Source organism: Xiphophorus hellerii, chromosome 8 (assembly GCF_003331165.1).
Source record: "Xiphophorus hellerii strain 12219 chromosome 8, Xiphophorus_hellerii-4.1, whole genome shotgun sequence".
NCBI lineage: Eukaryota > Metazoa > Chordata > Actinopteri > Cyprinodontiformes > Poeciliidae > Xiphophorus > Xiphophorus hellerii.
In genome coordinates this window covers 26,405,974-26,421,609 of record NC_045679.1, presented here as the reverse complement: position 1 = coordinate 26,421,609, position 15,636 = coordinate 26,405,974, and the positions used below count along the sequence as shown (strand labels likewise).

Here is a 15,636-nt window from a genome sequence, read left to right as displayed (position 1 = left end):
AACATTAAGAACTTTCTCAATGCATTTGATGATACAGTATAACAAATTAAGATTTGGTTATTATTTTCAACAGGTTTAATTTAAACACAACTTATTTAATTTTCCTTTCTATTTCCAATCATATCAGTTCTTTTTTATTGTATTACTTTTTTCATAGTGTGTATTTATTTAATGTTTATTATATTTCTTTAACAGAAGAGGATTAGGGCCACAGATTAGGGCTGTTCTCAAAGAAAAAAAGAATTCTGACTTTATTTTCTTAGAATTTCTGAGGGAAAAAAAGTCAGAATTCTTTTTTCCCAGTGGCCCTAATCCTCTTCTGGATTTTTTTCTATATATATATATATATATTTTTTTTTTTTTACATAGTTTTTTTTTGTTAATTATACATTGATTTATTTTCTCTTCTACCATTTTCTACCCGCAAAACTCACTTTCCTCCAACTCCTGCGCTCTTCCACACAAATCACTGAGCTAAGCTAATTCCTGTTTAGCAAACGTCGCCCAGTTTAGCAGCAGAACCTGTTTGATGGAAAACGCCCCGTTGAAGCACTGGAACTGAACATGGTCTGACCAGTGGCAGGACACCACACACACAATAAACTACAACAGGTACTTCCAGAGTCCAGTATGCAGGAAGACAGAATACAGAACCACCTGAATATTCCTCATTAACCCCCAAAATGGCTTTGAAAAACCAGAGTTCAGCTGTTCCCTCTGTGGAAGTAAAGGAACAGAGAGATTGACGACTCTTTGGATGCTAATTGTCTGATCTGAGCTATATATAAAAATAGAAAAAAAAAACATAATTGGGATACTTTTCCACATTTTACAATGACAGAAACAACTATTTTCATAATTCCAAAGGAATCCCGACAAACGACGGCTCCAACTCGGACATTCTGACTTGGTTTCCTCTTATTCGAATGCATTGAAATGCACCGTTTGCCTCTTGCGTCTCTTTTTTTTCGCGGTCTGAATGTGATGGGACTCCCTGGTTTAGGTTTCCATGGGAACGGGCAGGTTCATCGAATCGTCCTGAGGAAGCAGAAGAAGCCGTTCTCTGGAACTTTATCGACTCAAAGGGTTCAGTCTCCGGTACGCAGCAGGAAACGCTCAGATCACAGAATTAACGATTAACGCAGAAAACTAAATAATCCCGTTAAGGTAACATATCTTCTCTTTCCACTCTATATTTATATTTATACAGACATATGTACATACATGTATAAAATAATCACCATAGATCACATGAAGGAATGGCGACGTGTGAGTTAGTGGGTCTAGTTAAATAAAAGAAAAATAAATCACTTTCTCTCTCTCTCTCTCTTTCCAGTCTGGTCCAATAACTACGATCCAACCAGAAATGTTTCCTGTGCTACCCATGAGCCTCCTCTTCTGTGTAGCTCTCCTGGGCTCTGCTGCTACCTGCGGAACCCGACCAATCAGAGGAGAGCTGGGGTGAGGCGTGAGGTCAGAACAGCGATGGCAGCACTCGCACACACACAGGGGAGGGACGACCAGAGCGACAGAAGGCAAAGATGGAGCCATCTATTCTGTTCGTTTCTACCGTTTCTAAGGCGACGTCTCGGCTCCCCCGGGCGGACATATTGGAGGTCATCATACATACATTTAATTTCTGATTAAATAGTTTTTAAATAGGTTGAAGTTTTCAAAGCACTGGAGGAGTTTCTTTCTGCTCGGATCATAATTCAATAATTTAGAGCCAGCATGACATTTATATAAAACAATTTCTCCTCATCTCCCAATAATGAGGACACATCAGGACCGAGCAGCCGCATTCTTTATATAACAATCCTAATTTACATGGAGCTGAATTTGATGCACTTTTACAAGGAGTTTACCTCATAAAGGAAGAAAGCTTGAACTTTTTTCTACAAGTTTCAGAAGTTTTCTTTAAACACGTTGAACCTCCAATATGGACGCCAGAGAGACGCAGTTCATCACCATCTGTGGCCTAATTAAATCATACATCACTGTACCTTTGTTTTGTGGAAACAGAGGCTGAACAGAATGAAGAGCACCTGCTGCAGCTGCAGTAGGACAGGAAAGAGGGAAGCGATTTAAAGACAACGCAAAGAACAAGGAGTAGAAAAGCAAAAGACACATTTACCTTCATGCCTCCACAAAGGTCCGGACATGATTAGAGTACAAACAGAAACGCTGAGAGGGGCTTACGGGCGTTATGAGGAGGTAAATGTGTCAGCCTGCAGCAGGACAGGATTGGTGTCTGTGAGTAAGTCAGTGACTGGGGCTAAGGTTGGATTTACCTCATGCATACAAAGCCCTCTAACAGAAGTTCTCAATGGTATCAAAGAACGAAAAGTTTACAGGACACTCTGGGCGGGCCAGAGACAAGAGGAGGCACGCAAGGAGGGAAAAGAAAGAGAAAGAGAAAATTAATTCAGTTCAGCTGGAGGAAAAAAACCCAACAAAAAACAGGAAAGCACATTCCTAAAAAAAGAACAAAAAAAACAGAAAAACACTACGAAGGCATCAGAAAGAGGGGAGGGGGGGCGAAATGTTTGCAGGTTTGCAGGAGGCAGAAGACCCGGCAGGTCAGACAGCGTTCTGAGCAAAGCTACCTGGTGTGGCGTTTCTGTCGTTGAGCAGCTTGGTCTGACTGTTGGGCAGGATCTTGATCTCTGGAGGATCTGGACTCTGGCCCGCCCGCGACGCCATGAGGGCGTTCAGGTACTGCAGACGGGTCACCTGCAGCACAACGAGACGGCCGCGCGTTTAACGTCGCGGACGTTGGATCGCATGCTTACGTTGGCGGTGCCCGTTGTAGCGAAGGAGGAATGTTGGTTTTCAAGTTCCGATGCAGTCAAAAGTAAAAATGCGAAAGAGTGAAAGTGCTGAAAAAAGAAAAAAAAAGATGACGGAAGACGGTAAAGGAAATGATGATAGGAGGCAAACAGGCGAAGACGGAGCGAAAAACTAATGGAAAAAGATTAAAGAAGAAAAGAATGAGAGTGAAAATTGAAAGATAGAAAGAAAAAGAAAAATGGAACCAAAACACAAATAAATGAAAGGATGAAAGAAGGACAGAAAAAAATGTTTTGTTTCCAAGCAGCAGTAAAACTTTGAACTTCACAGATGTTTACAAATGAGTTTAGTCCAGTTCAATAACAGGAGGACAGGTGTCCCTCAGGTGTCCCCCAGTTGTCCCAGTGGACACGCCCACTCACCCGTATGAGCTGCAGGTCAGTGAGGGCTCGCACTGTGTAGTCGGGACAGTAGCTGGATGGGCTGGTGGCGTCTGCTGACTCGAAGGGATCCCTGGGAGAGTGCCGCTGGGTCAACACCGGAGACTGGTGAACTGCGCGCACACACACACACACACACACACACACACACACACACAGTCTGAAACTGCACAGAGATCCTTCACCAAACCACAGGATTCTAGAAGTGTCTCCTTCAGAATCAGCTCGTCTGCTGAAGCCCCATCTACACACATTGCTGGGTAACAAAACTATTACCGAGGAAAAGAATAAAACAATAAAGGAAGACTTTAGCTTTTGATAAGGCAGCTAAATCACGCGGCAACCAGCACAACAAACCATAAACCTTAGAATATTCCAAGTTACAGAGGCTTGCTACGTAGTTTTACTATTCCAGACTCAACGTTCCACAGTTCCCAGTCTAATGCCTTCAACTTAAAATAGAAAATGATAAACTTGACTGTTTCTACAGCACACAGGCTTTAGATATGCATCTGCAGACACAAGTAAGTGGAAGTAAGGACAAGTGATCAGAGGAAGAGAAAGAAACATGGACAAAAGCAAGGACACAAAGAAGGACAAGAAGACAACAAGAGAAACAATAAAGTTTTTTCCAGATTTTTCCAGAGTTAGCAGGAACACAGTGGGATCGACGGCACATTTCACTTCATGTAAAACTTGGTGTCCCATAATATTTAAGAGAATTATGCAATTAGCTTATTGCAATTTCCTAAATAGACTCAATTGGTTATTAATCATTTTAATTTTTAAATTATTCTTTCAGCTTGTATTCAAGTAGATTTCCTCTTAGAAATGATATCAAATGACTTCAGGAAACTTATTGAAATTTTGTTTGTTGCAGACATTATTATCGCACAAAACTCCTATTAATAAATAAAAATGTAATACTTAGTCATCTAAATATGAAACTCTGCGTCCCACTGCTCCAGGCGGTGAGCAGCACCGACTTCTAAAAGGCGCTCCAGTGAAAACAGTCTATCATCTCACCTGAAGAGGGCAGCGTCAGAGCAGACACGCCGTAGTAAGTGAAGGCTCCGTTCTCAAACTTCAGGCCCTCTTTGCCGATTTCCACCTCCACACGGCCCTGACAACCAGACAGGGGTCAATCAGTGAAACCTCTGCTGCAGCTGCCTCAATAACACAGGGAACTGATTTGGTTTTGTTTTATTCTAATTGTAAAAAATGTTCATATGAAAATATGAACATTTACAAATGACCAAGTCTGGGATCTTGGCGTATTTCCCCGTCTTTCCCTGACGTCTCTCTCATATTTCATCCGAAGCCGAACAGTCAACAACAACGTTACAATTTCCATCCAAGAGTTTTTAGCTATTCGACAGTTTGTGTAGCTATGTAGTGAAGACTCGTACAATAGTACATAAATCCCCCACAGAGTCTGATGAACGTTCTTTAAAAGTATTCATGTCTCCTGAGGATTCAAAGGCCGGATAGTGGAAGCGGAGGCGTCGAAGTGAAACAGCTGCTCTTCATTACAGGCAATTTTTGTCATGCGTCTACGTCAATGAGAGGTGTTGTGTGATTGGTCAGACGTTTGTGGCCAACATGGCTGCTAACCACAACTCTCTGTGACCATTTTGTAAAAGCACAATAGAGGATGCAGGTTGGGAGTGGGGGACCCCGGCACATAGGGGTGTGAGAGGGTGTCTGCAAAAATGAACAGCCCCATTTTTGCATGAGACCTAAAGTCGACTGTTCGGATCTGGATGAAGTATGTGGAGCCTTAAGGTGGTGGTGTCCAGACTTTAGGGACCCTGCAGTCGTGCTGAGCTGCCGCTTCGTACCTGCAGCAGGAGGATGAAGTAGTCCACTGGGTGGTTGCGGGTGTACAGGTAGTGGCTCGGGCTCAGCCGGTTGTTGTGGTCGAAGTGGACCTCCTGGTTGACGTTGGGGTGGCGGAGCAGGTGGAACAGCACCTTCTCAGACACACGAGCTGGGCTGAAGTGCTCCACTTCTGAAGGTGGAAACAGCATGACAGAACTTCAGCATCTTTATCGGTATCACAGCATTATCGTCAAGAGTGTTCACAACCCATTCATACACCTACTGAAGTGGAACCCCAGCAGATTGCTTTATTCTCTCATTTTAATCGATTTTTGGACATTGCCTCCATCAAGGATAAAAAAAATTGCCTGCTAGTTGTTTTGTTTACATGTAACTAGCTGCTAATATACTCTTGCTAGCTAGTTTTTTATTTGACCAATTATGGGGGCAAAAAAACTAGCTAGCTAGCAGGGCTTTTTTTTTTGGCTCTATCATGAGTAAGTAGGTGCCGCTATACGTAACTGAATGCTAACATACTATTGCTAGCTAGCTAGTTTCTCTGCCTCCATCATTGGTAAAACAAACAAAAAAAACTAGCTAGCTACCAGGGCTTTTTTAGCCTCTATCATGGATATACTTGCCAGCTAGCAAGAGTATATTGTTTGCTAGCAATGTACTAGCCACCTTCTGCCTTGAGTAAACGAACGCAATGAAAATGTCTGTGTGAGACTTAAACTTTGTCTTAAACAAAACTTAAGATATGGGATTAAGATATTTAAGATATTTTATGTATTTTTAAATTGATTTGATTTTTTGGATGCACAAATTTAAGACTTTTGAAGAATTTCCAACCCCCATGTAAAGGTTTGAACTAGAAAGCCAGGTTTATAACCCATCAATACAACTCAAATGACTTTTCATTTTGTTTGCATAACCTTTTTTCATTTTGCACACACCTCTGGACAGGAAGCGGTGCGTGGCCAGCAGGAGCTGTGGTGATGTGCGGATCTTCGGCTCTCCCTCTGGAGGCTTGAAAAGGGAGAACTCCTCGTGGGAGCCGCGAGGCTCCAGAGGGATCTCCATAGGAGTCATCGGACGTTTCACCTTCCTGTCCACTGTGGAGGTCAGAAGGGAGTTTTAACACAGAAACAAGCGGCCGCAGCAGCGGGAAAGGTTCTCCCAGACACTCACAGTAGCCGTCGGACTCGTCCAGGATCTCAGACTTGATGACCTCCTCGATGACGTCCTCCAGGGTGACCAGACCCAGAACCTCGTAGAACGGGTCGCCCTCGCCCTCGTTGTTCACCTTCTGGACGATGGCCATGTGAGAGTTGCCTACATGAACACCAGTCAAGAGATGGACCTTCATCACTTAGCTCACTTAGACAATGTGTTAGCTGCTTGTTCTGGATCTCAACAAAACTCAGACGCAATACACACACGCAGACACACGCACACACACACACACACACACACACACAAACACCCACACACACACACACACACCCACACCCACACACACACACACCCACACACACAAACACCCACACACACACACACACACACACACAATGGCCACCAGTTTACTTTTATCCCTACTAAAGTGTGTGTAAAAGGCCTTGGAAATGGAGCAAAAATAATAAGTATAAAAAATAAAATTCACTGAGTTAAGACTTACAGGAACCCCAAACTATTACTGGTTTGTAACTGAAGCATCTTTTTAATATTATTCTTAAATATCCAAAGCTCACAGAACCGTGTGGACCACTCCCAACGTGTCACTCTGTTGGGAGTCCCCTTGTCTCCATGGCAACTGCTAGACTTTTGTACATGGTTATGGGAATATGAATGTAGCAAATCAACTGGTCGCATGATAAATTAGAAAATTCAATCATTTTTATGTGCATGATTTATCATTTTTCTCTTTTCTCTCTTTCCAACAAAAACTGGATGGTAAGAGTCTTCAGTCTGGTGATTTGGTCTCAACTAGACCTTATTTTGAAGGATAATTTTGTTTACAAAGACTTTATAATTCATTTTATTTGTCATTTCTGTTATTTTGTTCATTTATTTTGGATATTTAAAATGTCTTCCGGTTCCAGTGTTAAATGTTTATTAGAATTTAAAGTTTATCGATATTTGAGAATGTGTTCTTGCATTATCATGCCATTACCATTATATTACTTTAAAAAGGTCACAAAACAACATCATCATTGTTTATCACAATAAATTTTGGAAAAATTTATCATCCAGCAAAATTTGTTATCATGACAAATAACATTCTTTTAATAGGCAGAATTTCTAATTCTGAAGTTTATGAAGTCCTGCATTTTAATTTTTTGCATTGCCTAAAGGAAATGATTCATTGTGTTCATTTCCTTTAATCTGTTTTCATTTTTGCTCTATGTCCTCGTTTCTCTTTTTTGTTTTCTTGAGTTCTTACCCAGGACTAAAGCAGTGTGATGCTCAGAACTAAAACTCACACCCCGATTCTGAAATAAAATGCTGGATAGCACATTCCTCTGCAGACGTTTTAACCCTGTTTTGGACATTTTCCTCACTAAGCTAACAGTTTGGATTTTCCGCCACTAGAAAAAAAATCACATCATCAGAAAAATAAGGGCTAAGCAAATTTCCCAAACTAAGCAGATCTGTGGCTAAGTTTAGCTGCTTCCAAGACGAGCTTTTTTTGTTTTTCCCAAGCAGCGAGCAATCAGAAGCGTCGACCCGTTGAACGCTCTCTCTCCCTCCTGCAGCAGAAAGCTCTCAGTGTTTCCAGCCTGCTCAGTCAGCTGCTGCAGCAGCTGCTGAGTCAGCGCCGAGCTTTCTGCACATGCTCAGTGCGGTCGTCATGCTGCATTAGAGAGCAGCTAGGAAATGTTTACAATGACCCCAGCTGGATCTCAGGGCTTCCTCTTGGTCACTTTAGTTTATTTTTTACTTTTTCGGCTACGGCTGTTGATGCAGATACCATACGCTGTGAGGTGTGATGGGATTTTAGGGAGAAACTTTAATGTTTTGGTGATTCATTTTATTTCTTCAGGTCTTTCATACACATTAACTGCATAGAGCAATCTGTGTCCCTTTGGCATTTTTGTGCCACTGCCTCACATTTATTAATACATTCTACTGTTACAATTTGATTTCTGTTTGGTTCATTTTTTTTTCATCCTATTAAAGTTGAAATCTAATCAAACTTAGCTGTTTTTATTGTTTTCCATTATGTGGTTATATTTCCTGATATACCAGATCAACTAGTACATGTATGGAATATTACATAGACATCAGTGATAGACAGAAAAATTTAATAACATTGTTGATGTTTTAATACTGTGGACAATTTTAGTCCCTACCTAAAAACACATTTTTGCATTTTTTTTTAATACTAAGAAAAAACAAAAAAAATAGATTTAATCTGTTAAATGTAGTTCTTTTATCTATTAAAATTAGATAACATAACTTTTTCATTTATGTTAAGGATTAGGGTATTTTTTTGTTGTTGTTGTTAAATCTTAATTTGTATTAATTCTAGTGTTTGTGTTCCAAATAAATGCAAATAAAATTAGGAATATTTGTATTTCTAAAAAGAAATTGGAAAGACGCTAAAAATAAATAAAATAAAATAAAAATTCTAATACTCATGAGAAAAATTAAACCAAACTTTAGTTTTTATGACTAATAACATTTTGTAGCTCAAACCAACATTTAAAGAGTTAGAAACAAAAAAAAATAATAAAACTGAAGTTACTCTATGTCATTTTCTAAATGACAAACAGGTGGAGAACAAAATCAGAGAGCGGAGGGTGAGGTGAGAACAGGAAGGTCTCTGATTGGTCATTCAGATGTTGCTCACCTTTCTTGAATTCCTCCAGCATGGCGTCCAGCTTGGTGTCGTTGAAGACGTAGTGCAGCGGGTGGTTGTAGAACTTGGTGATGGTCGTCATGGGGGTGCAGTCCTCCGGGTCCACCAGCGCCAAATCCTTCACGTAAAGGATTTCCACGATGTTGGACCTGCGGAAACAAAAACAACAAACAAACAACGTGTCGGTCAGAGAGATCCAATACAAAGCAAGCAGCTGCGTCTTCAAACAGGTCCTCAGGTTGAAGGCGTTCCTTATGAAAAGTACAAACATGGAGCCGTCGGCTTTATTTCTAGATGAATTTATTATTTATTTATTGTGACATGATAGAAAATCAGCTTAGAATTTCCCATCTACTCTGCAGGCTAGAAATGTTTATTAGATTTTTAGAGGTTTATCGAGTTAGAAACAAGCACAGAACCTGGAGCTGCTCTTTGCTTCACATTACAGGTTTCATTGTCAACAAGGTTTGATTCACAAGAAAGTTTGAATTAACCTATTTTGTGGTTTTTATCGATCTTAAAGAGAAAATGGAACAGACTGAAATCTGTACCAGCTTTCAAAAATTCAAACCTCCCATTTTTTTGTAGGTTCAGTCCTGCTTTTACCTGCTTTACCTGAACACATCATGATTCACCAAGATGGCGATGTGCTTTCCATCGTAACTCAGTGCTAAACATTAGGGAAGGTGAGTAAGTTCTTCAGGAAAACCCTGGCTACGTTAAACCAGCTGTAGAAGTAGGAGTGTGTCGACGAATTGGTCGAGACTTCCTTACATTTGGAAAATCAGTCAATATATGAGGAAACAAAGAATAGAAATCGACTTTTCAGACAAACAAAATGGTCAAAAATCGGAATTGACTAGAAAACTGCAATCGCTGCACCCTAATCGTAACACTACGTGTTCTTCAGTCTACACACCCTCAGTGATTTTAAACTTTCTGAACATACAGTTGCATTTAAACAGAGACCTGCAGAGTAAATTTTCATATCTTGTCATAATTAAACTAAATATAAGAGAGATTTGGGAAAGACAATTCTTGTCAAAATGGAATATTGGCTGTTTTTTATTAAATACAGCTATAAATTTGCTCTTTTTCACAAAATAACTTGTAAAATATCAGGTGAAACAAAATGTTTGTGCATGAGAGTGGACAGAGTTTAAAATGTTTGCAGAGCGTTAAGATGCGGCCAACAGCGACCCATCTGACCAGGGTTCTGTAATGTTTCCATGAGAAGTCGTTCATTACAAAAAACATTTTCCAACAGAAGTTATTCATCACTGCTAGAAATCATTCTGGAGATTTTGGATTCCTGGGAAAGTCTGAACAGAGTTACTAGATCAGAGTTTCTTCAGTAAGAATGAGAAAATTCTAACTTTTCCTCATTCAGTTTTACAGAAAAGTGTCCAAAACTATAAAAAACCTGTTATTTTGCTTTATAGTTCTTTAAATCAATATTACACAACTTTTATTATTTTTTACGATAAACAGGTAAAAAATTAGCAAGCTAAAAGCTGGGAATTATGTGGGTATATTTGTTGTTTATGGCGCCCCCTGGTGTTCGAAAAACAGCATCTGCAAGTTGTTTATGTGTGAAAGAAATTTCTTGCGAGTAAAAACTACTGCAAGTCCCACAACTACTGGCACAAAAATATCTAAATACTTCTGCTGGATGATATTCTGGTAATCCACAGCAAAATCTAAGCAATAACTCAAAACTATTTGATTTAACACCTGAAAGCCACAACGACGCAATAAGTAACATCTTTTCTCCTTAGATAAAGATGATGGACGAAGAAAACTAAATGATGGAATGTACGTTTAAAAAAAAAAAAGAAGCAGAAATTAAACGCACACCTCTCCTCCTCGTAAATAGGCACCCTGGTGTATCCGCTCTGCATGATCTCCGACATGGTGGAGAAGTCCAGGACGGCCGAGCTGGGCAGCATGAAGCAGTCCTTCAGGGGGGTCAGGATGTCCTCCACCGTCTTGGTGCGCAGCATCCCACGGCTGAACTCCTCTTTCACAAACTCGCTGTGCAAACACACACACACACACGCACACACGCACACACACACACACACACACCCACGGATCAGTAACAGCAAACATATGATCTTCTCAATGACGTCAATCAGACCTGTTCTAGATCATTCTAGTCTTCAAAATCAATGTCCAAACGTCTCACTGGTCTTTGACGCGAGATTTCTAGAAGATCGTCAGCTGAAACATGAAGACGTTTTCTAATGTCACGTCCCAGATTACCATCGGCTGCACCGATCCACTTCTTTCATTTCCGATACCAACATCGATATCTGAGGTTTAGTATCGGCTGATACCGATCCGATACGGCAAGAAAGTGCTGAACTGACTTAAAACATTTCTTTCTTTCTTTTGTTTTTAAACAAAGGCATAAATGTACTGAATTACAAATTTATTTGATAACTCTGTACCAGCATAGCACACTTAAACACACCAATAGCTTCACAAGCCTGTTCAAACATGGAAAAAAAATCTTTAATTTGTTCAGTCACAGTGATTAGGAGTAGAACAGCCAATGTAAAACAACAAAAACAATTAGTTGACTATTTTGGTCAAAGATGTAAAAATTAACTGCAATAAACCTTTTTTCAAATGGGTTAGAAAGTGCAATTAGGAATTCTAATTATAATGCAACATAAACAATAAATCTTAGAATTAGACTGAATAGATCTGCTCTTATGAATTGGGCACTTTGTCACCAATACCCGATCTAAAAATATTTTCAATAATTGAGACCGATACAGATAACATCGGATCAGTGCATTTCTTACTGTGTAGGTCTGGGCTGGTTTCTCCGTTAATAATAAACCTCTTCATTTAAAAACTGCATTTTGTGTTTACTTGTGTTGAATTTAAATAAAACTGGTCTGAGGTTCTGAAACACTTAAGTGTGAGAAACATGAATAAAAAAGAAGAAAAAAATGAAATCAGGACGAAGGGCAAACACTTTTTCACACCACGGTATCTCCACAAGCAATCAGTTTCTATGTTGACGGATGCTCTGGAAATGGAGGAAGGTAGAGACTGCCTCCAGGAAATCGACACCGATTCCTGGAAAATGTTCCTGCAGATGCCTCATCTTCAGTCTGCGGGTGTCTAGTTCAAACATGTCTCAGCTCTACTGGAACAAGTCAAACCACAAGCTATTCTCTATCCGGCACTGCGAATCCTTCTGACCCGGCAGTCCGTCCTAGCTAAAGGCTTCAGCAGACATGTCCTAGGTTCTGTTGTTAAACTTTAACACGGTAGAAGTCTGCTTAGTATCGTCTTGCGTATCTTTTTCTCTCCAATCTGGGTCAGGTATTCCACCGTTGAAATGTATTGTCCCTTTAAGCAGCTTTTCCACTTCAGGCTTTAGATATAGTGTGAATCAACAGTTGAACCATTAAGTTTCTAATATATTAGAAGTAAAGGTATCACCCCTATATGGATCAATGTTTATTTGAGAATTAAAGGTTCCTTCCCGCTACTTGGCTGTTCCTTCTACTATATCTCCCATCCTGCTGCGATCTGAACACATAAAGGCCAGGATGAGCGATGATCCTAAGTATGAATATTGATTAATCCAAACTTTTCAGCTTCTGACCCACATACTTGGCGCGAGAGCATTTTTAGCTGCTTTAAGGAAACAGAAAACACAAAGACCTCTCCAGCGTAAAGCCAAACATGTGACTAATAATCTGTCGAGATGTTTTTTTTCTATTTGTACTGGTCTACCCAACATGGCCGTTTTTCTGTCAAGAAAGAAGAAAGACAAGGAGACTGAAGTCCTCAGCCTCCACTCGTTTCCGCCTGCAGCTATTGCTAAGTCTGCCACCATTTAGCCAGATGTTTGTTTGTTTGGTCTGTCAACACAGCAGAGGAACTTGAGGTGCAACTTCCTTCAAACCTTCAAAATAAAATTTTCATTGTTTAGAAAATCTACATTTTTTAAAACAATCTCACAGTTCTTACATATTCCTTCTGTAAATATAAAGTAACCCAGAACAAAAGTCTGTGTGTTTGTTAGCCACATAATAAAAATAAGCAAGAAAAAAAATAACTACTACAAATAAAATCCATTCTTTGCACTTTTTTTAATTAATATGCTAGTACAATTTTTAGGGTTTAAAAATCTGGGTCGATATCAATATCCGATATTGCTGCAATGGCCAATAAACGACTGTTATATATATATATATATATATATAGAGAGAGAGAGAGAGAGAGAGAGAGAGAGAGAGAGAGAGAGAGAGAGAGAGAGATATGCACCGATTCCAGTTTTGGCTTATACCGATTTTCTTGTCTGAAAAGTTGTTAATTTTTCAGACATAGTTTTACAAAACTACAATAATGTTAATAACCAGGATGAATTTCAACACGATATTTACGACACCACATTTTGATAAATCTGTATTTACTTTACTCTCAGTAGTAAGGAGGGATGTAATAATGTGATGTTATGGTGGTTAACTGATTGAGGAGGTTTATAAATAAATTTAAATCAGTTTTTTTATATCAAAAATATGCTAAATGTAGTATCTATATGGCTATTATTATTATTATTATTTTAGTTTTTTTTCATAGTACCTGTAAGGGTCATTGACGCTGGCGCGGATCATCTCCATGGCTCTCTCCCGTATCCCACAGGTGCTGACGTCTCTCCCCAGGCCCAGGTCCAGAATCAACCCCAGCGGACAGGACAGGGGACAGGTGAGCACCATGCAGACCTGGGCCAGCCAGGTCAGCCCGGGCGCCAGCTGGAAGCCGTAGCCGGAGCACAGGACGTGAGGAACCAGCTCAGCCAGGAAGAAGATCAGAAGGCCGCTGGTGAACACCGCCGAGACTACGGAGCCCAGAGCCCGGTACAGGAGAACCCCGAGGGCGGAGTGGCCCAAGACGCAGAGGAAGAGCAGCGAGCATGTCTGGGTGGGAAAGAGCTTTGTTGGCAAGAAGAAAACGAAACTGCCCTCCGACTGGGCAACGAATTAAGACCAATACATAGTGAGATAAACACATGATCAATATCAATAGACAATAAGTTCGATACAATTTCACTGAACTCCGATCCAGAACCGCACAGCATTCTGGGGGATGTAGGCAGAGGAAAGACTTAAACAGCTCAACTCCTCACGGACAACTAACCAAGGTACTAACTAATTCACTCAGTCACTAGTTGGCCATCTACATCCTGATGGGCCTACAGTGGCTCTGTGGGTTAAGCAGTCAACCAGCAATCTAAAGGTACTGGGTTCGATTCCAGTGTGTGTTTGTTGTGTAAATATCTAGAGTCAAAACAACGTTGAATATATTAATTTGTTAACATGCACATATGAACAAAGAGAAGAGAAAGTTGTGGATAAAACCACCAGTTCGATACCATTTCAGATATTCAAAACAGAAACCGATATCGACTGAAACCCTTATATGGTGATAAGTTCCCAACTCACCAAGAAGTTCCCTCTCCTCCTGATTGGCTCCAGGCGCTTGGCGGCTCGCTTCTCCTCCTCGGATCCGCAGCTGTGGAGAACATAGAGCTCCACGGGGTCCAGCCACAGCAGGCTCAAGTTTACGGTCCTCAGCAGGCCGCAGGTCAGCAGCATCAGCACCACCAGGAGAGCCAGACCCCACGGGGGGACTGCCGTGGGGGTCATATCCCGCCGTGGAGGGGCTGTCGTCGGAGTCATATCCAGCCGTGGAGGAACTGAAGGTTCTCCCGGGCAGACTTGCAGTCTGTCCGGGCCCATTGATGCCCACATCCCCCCGCTCTGCACACACAGGTGGTAGAAATCCGCGGAGACGCTCCCACGCTTCTTCACCTCCACCGTCAGCAGCCCGCTGTTCGGCTCGTCCGCTTTGAACGGTTCCGTTGCATTAAAGGCGGCTTCCTGCCGACTGGACTCCTCTTCGCACGGGTCGGCATCACCGACCGCCCCTGCGGCTCCCGCTGCCGCCCCAGCGAACGCGAGCCACGGCCACGGCCAGCTTCCATTCAGATTAGCCCCAAAGAGACGGAGCTGGAACGTGGCTCCTTCTGGCGCCGAGATGATTCGGTCCTTCATGCGCACCAGACCCCCGGGGTCTTCCAGTCGCAGCCCCACGACCTGCGGAGCTTCCTGGCTGCAGGCGCCGAATCTGATCCCGCAGAACAACAATATCATCAACAGGAACCGTAGACCTGCCAAGCTGGCCACCATATTGGAATTGCTCAGCCTGGCTCTGCGCGGGTCATGTGACTCCAGTCTGCCATTGGTCCCGCCCACTCGAGCGCTGCTACTGAGCCGCTTCGGTGGCCATTTCGGCTCGACTCGTGCGATCTTTTACACGAGGCGAGCGAGTGAGCGTGGCGTCCATGTTGGCGCTGGATTCTTGGCTGTTTTTGTTTTAAAAGCTCCGCCCCTTCGCAGTGTGTGTCCACAGCCACGGGAGACGAGAACGAGCTCACGCCCATCTTTGTTGGATTTCTTGAAAACAAGCCATTCATGGCTCTAACCCCTCTGCTGAACACACGTCCTTTTTCAAATCTGATGTGAAATGAATGCCTTTCGCCACATGTGCTCATAAAAAAACGATGAATATTTAATAGGTCTGTCTGCAAATGTTCGAATTTCTTCTTTTAAACCACAAAGGATTTATTAGTGCAGGTCTGATTGATTTGTGTTAGTCAACTTCTTATCATTTAAAGTCTTCAAAGGACAAAGT

General features: G+C 41.6%; 1 protein-coding gene across 1 annotated transcript; it reads right to left on the bottom strand.

Annotated features, from left to right (window-relative positions):
• Window positions 1-342: 342 nt before the first annotated feature.
• Window positions 343-15,272, bottom strand: cnnm3 (cyclin and CBS domain divalent metal cation transport mediator 3). Its single transcript, XM_032568866.1, has 11 exons — window positions 14,385-15,272; window positions 13,525-13,859; window positions 10,771-10,947; window positions 8,905-9,062; window positions 6,243-6,386; window positions 6,008-6,166; window positions 5,072-5,241; window positions 4,257-4,353; window positions 3,213-3,343; window positions 2,607-2,733; window positions 343-1,428 (listed from the first exon to the last, which is right to left on the bottom strand). Exons 1-11 carry the CDS (start codon window positions 15,129-15,131, stop codon window positions 1,379-1,381), a joined length of 2,295 nt encoding a protein of 764 aa, XP_032424757.1. The 5' UTR covers window positions 15,132-15,272; the 3' UTR covers window positions 343-1,378.
• Window positions 15,273-15,636: the final 364 nt, after the last annotated feature.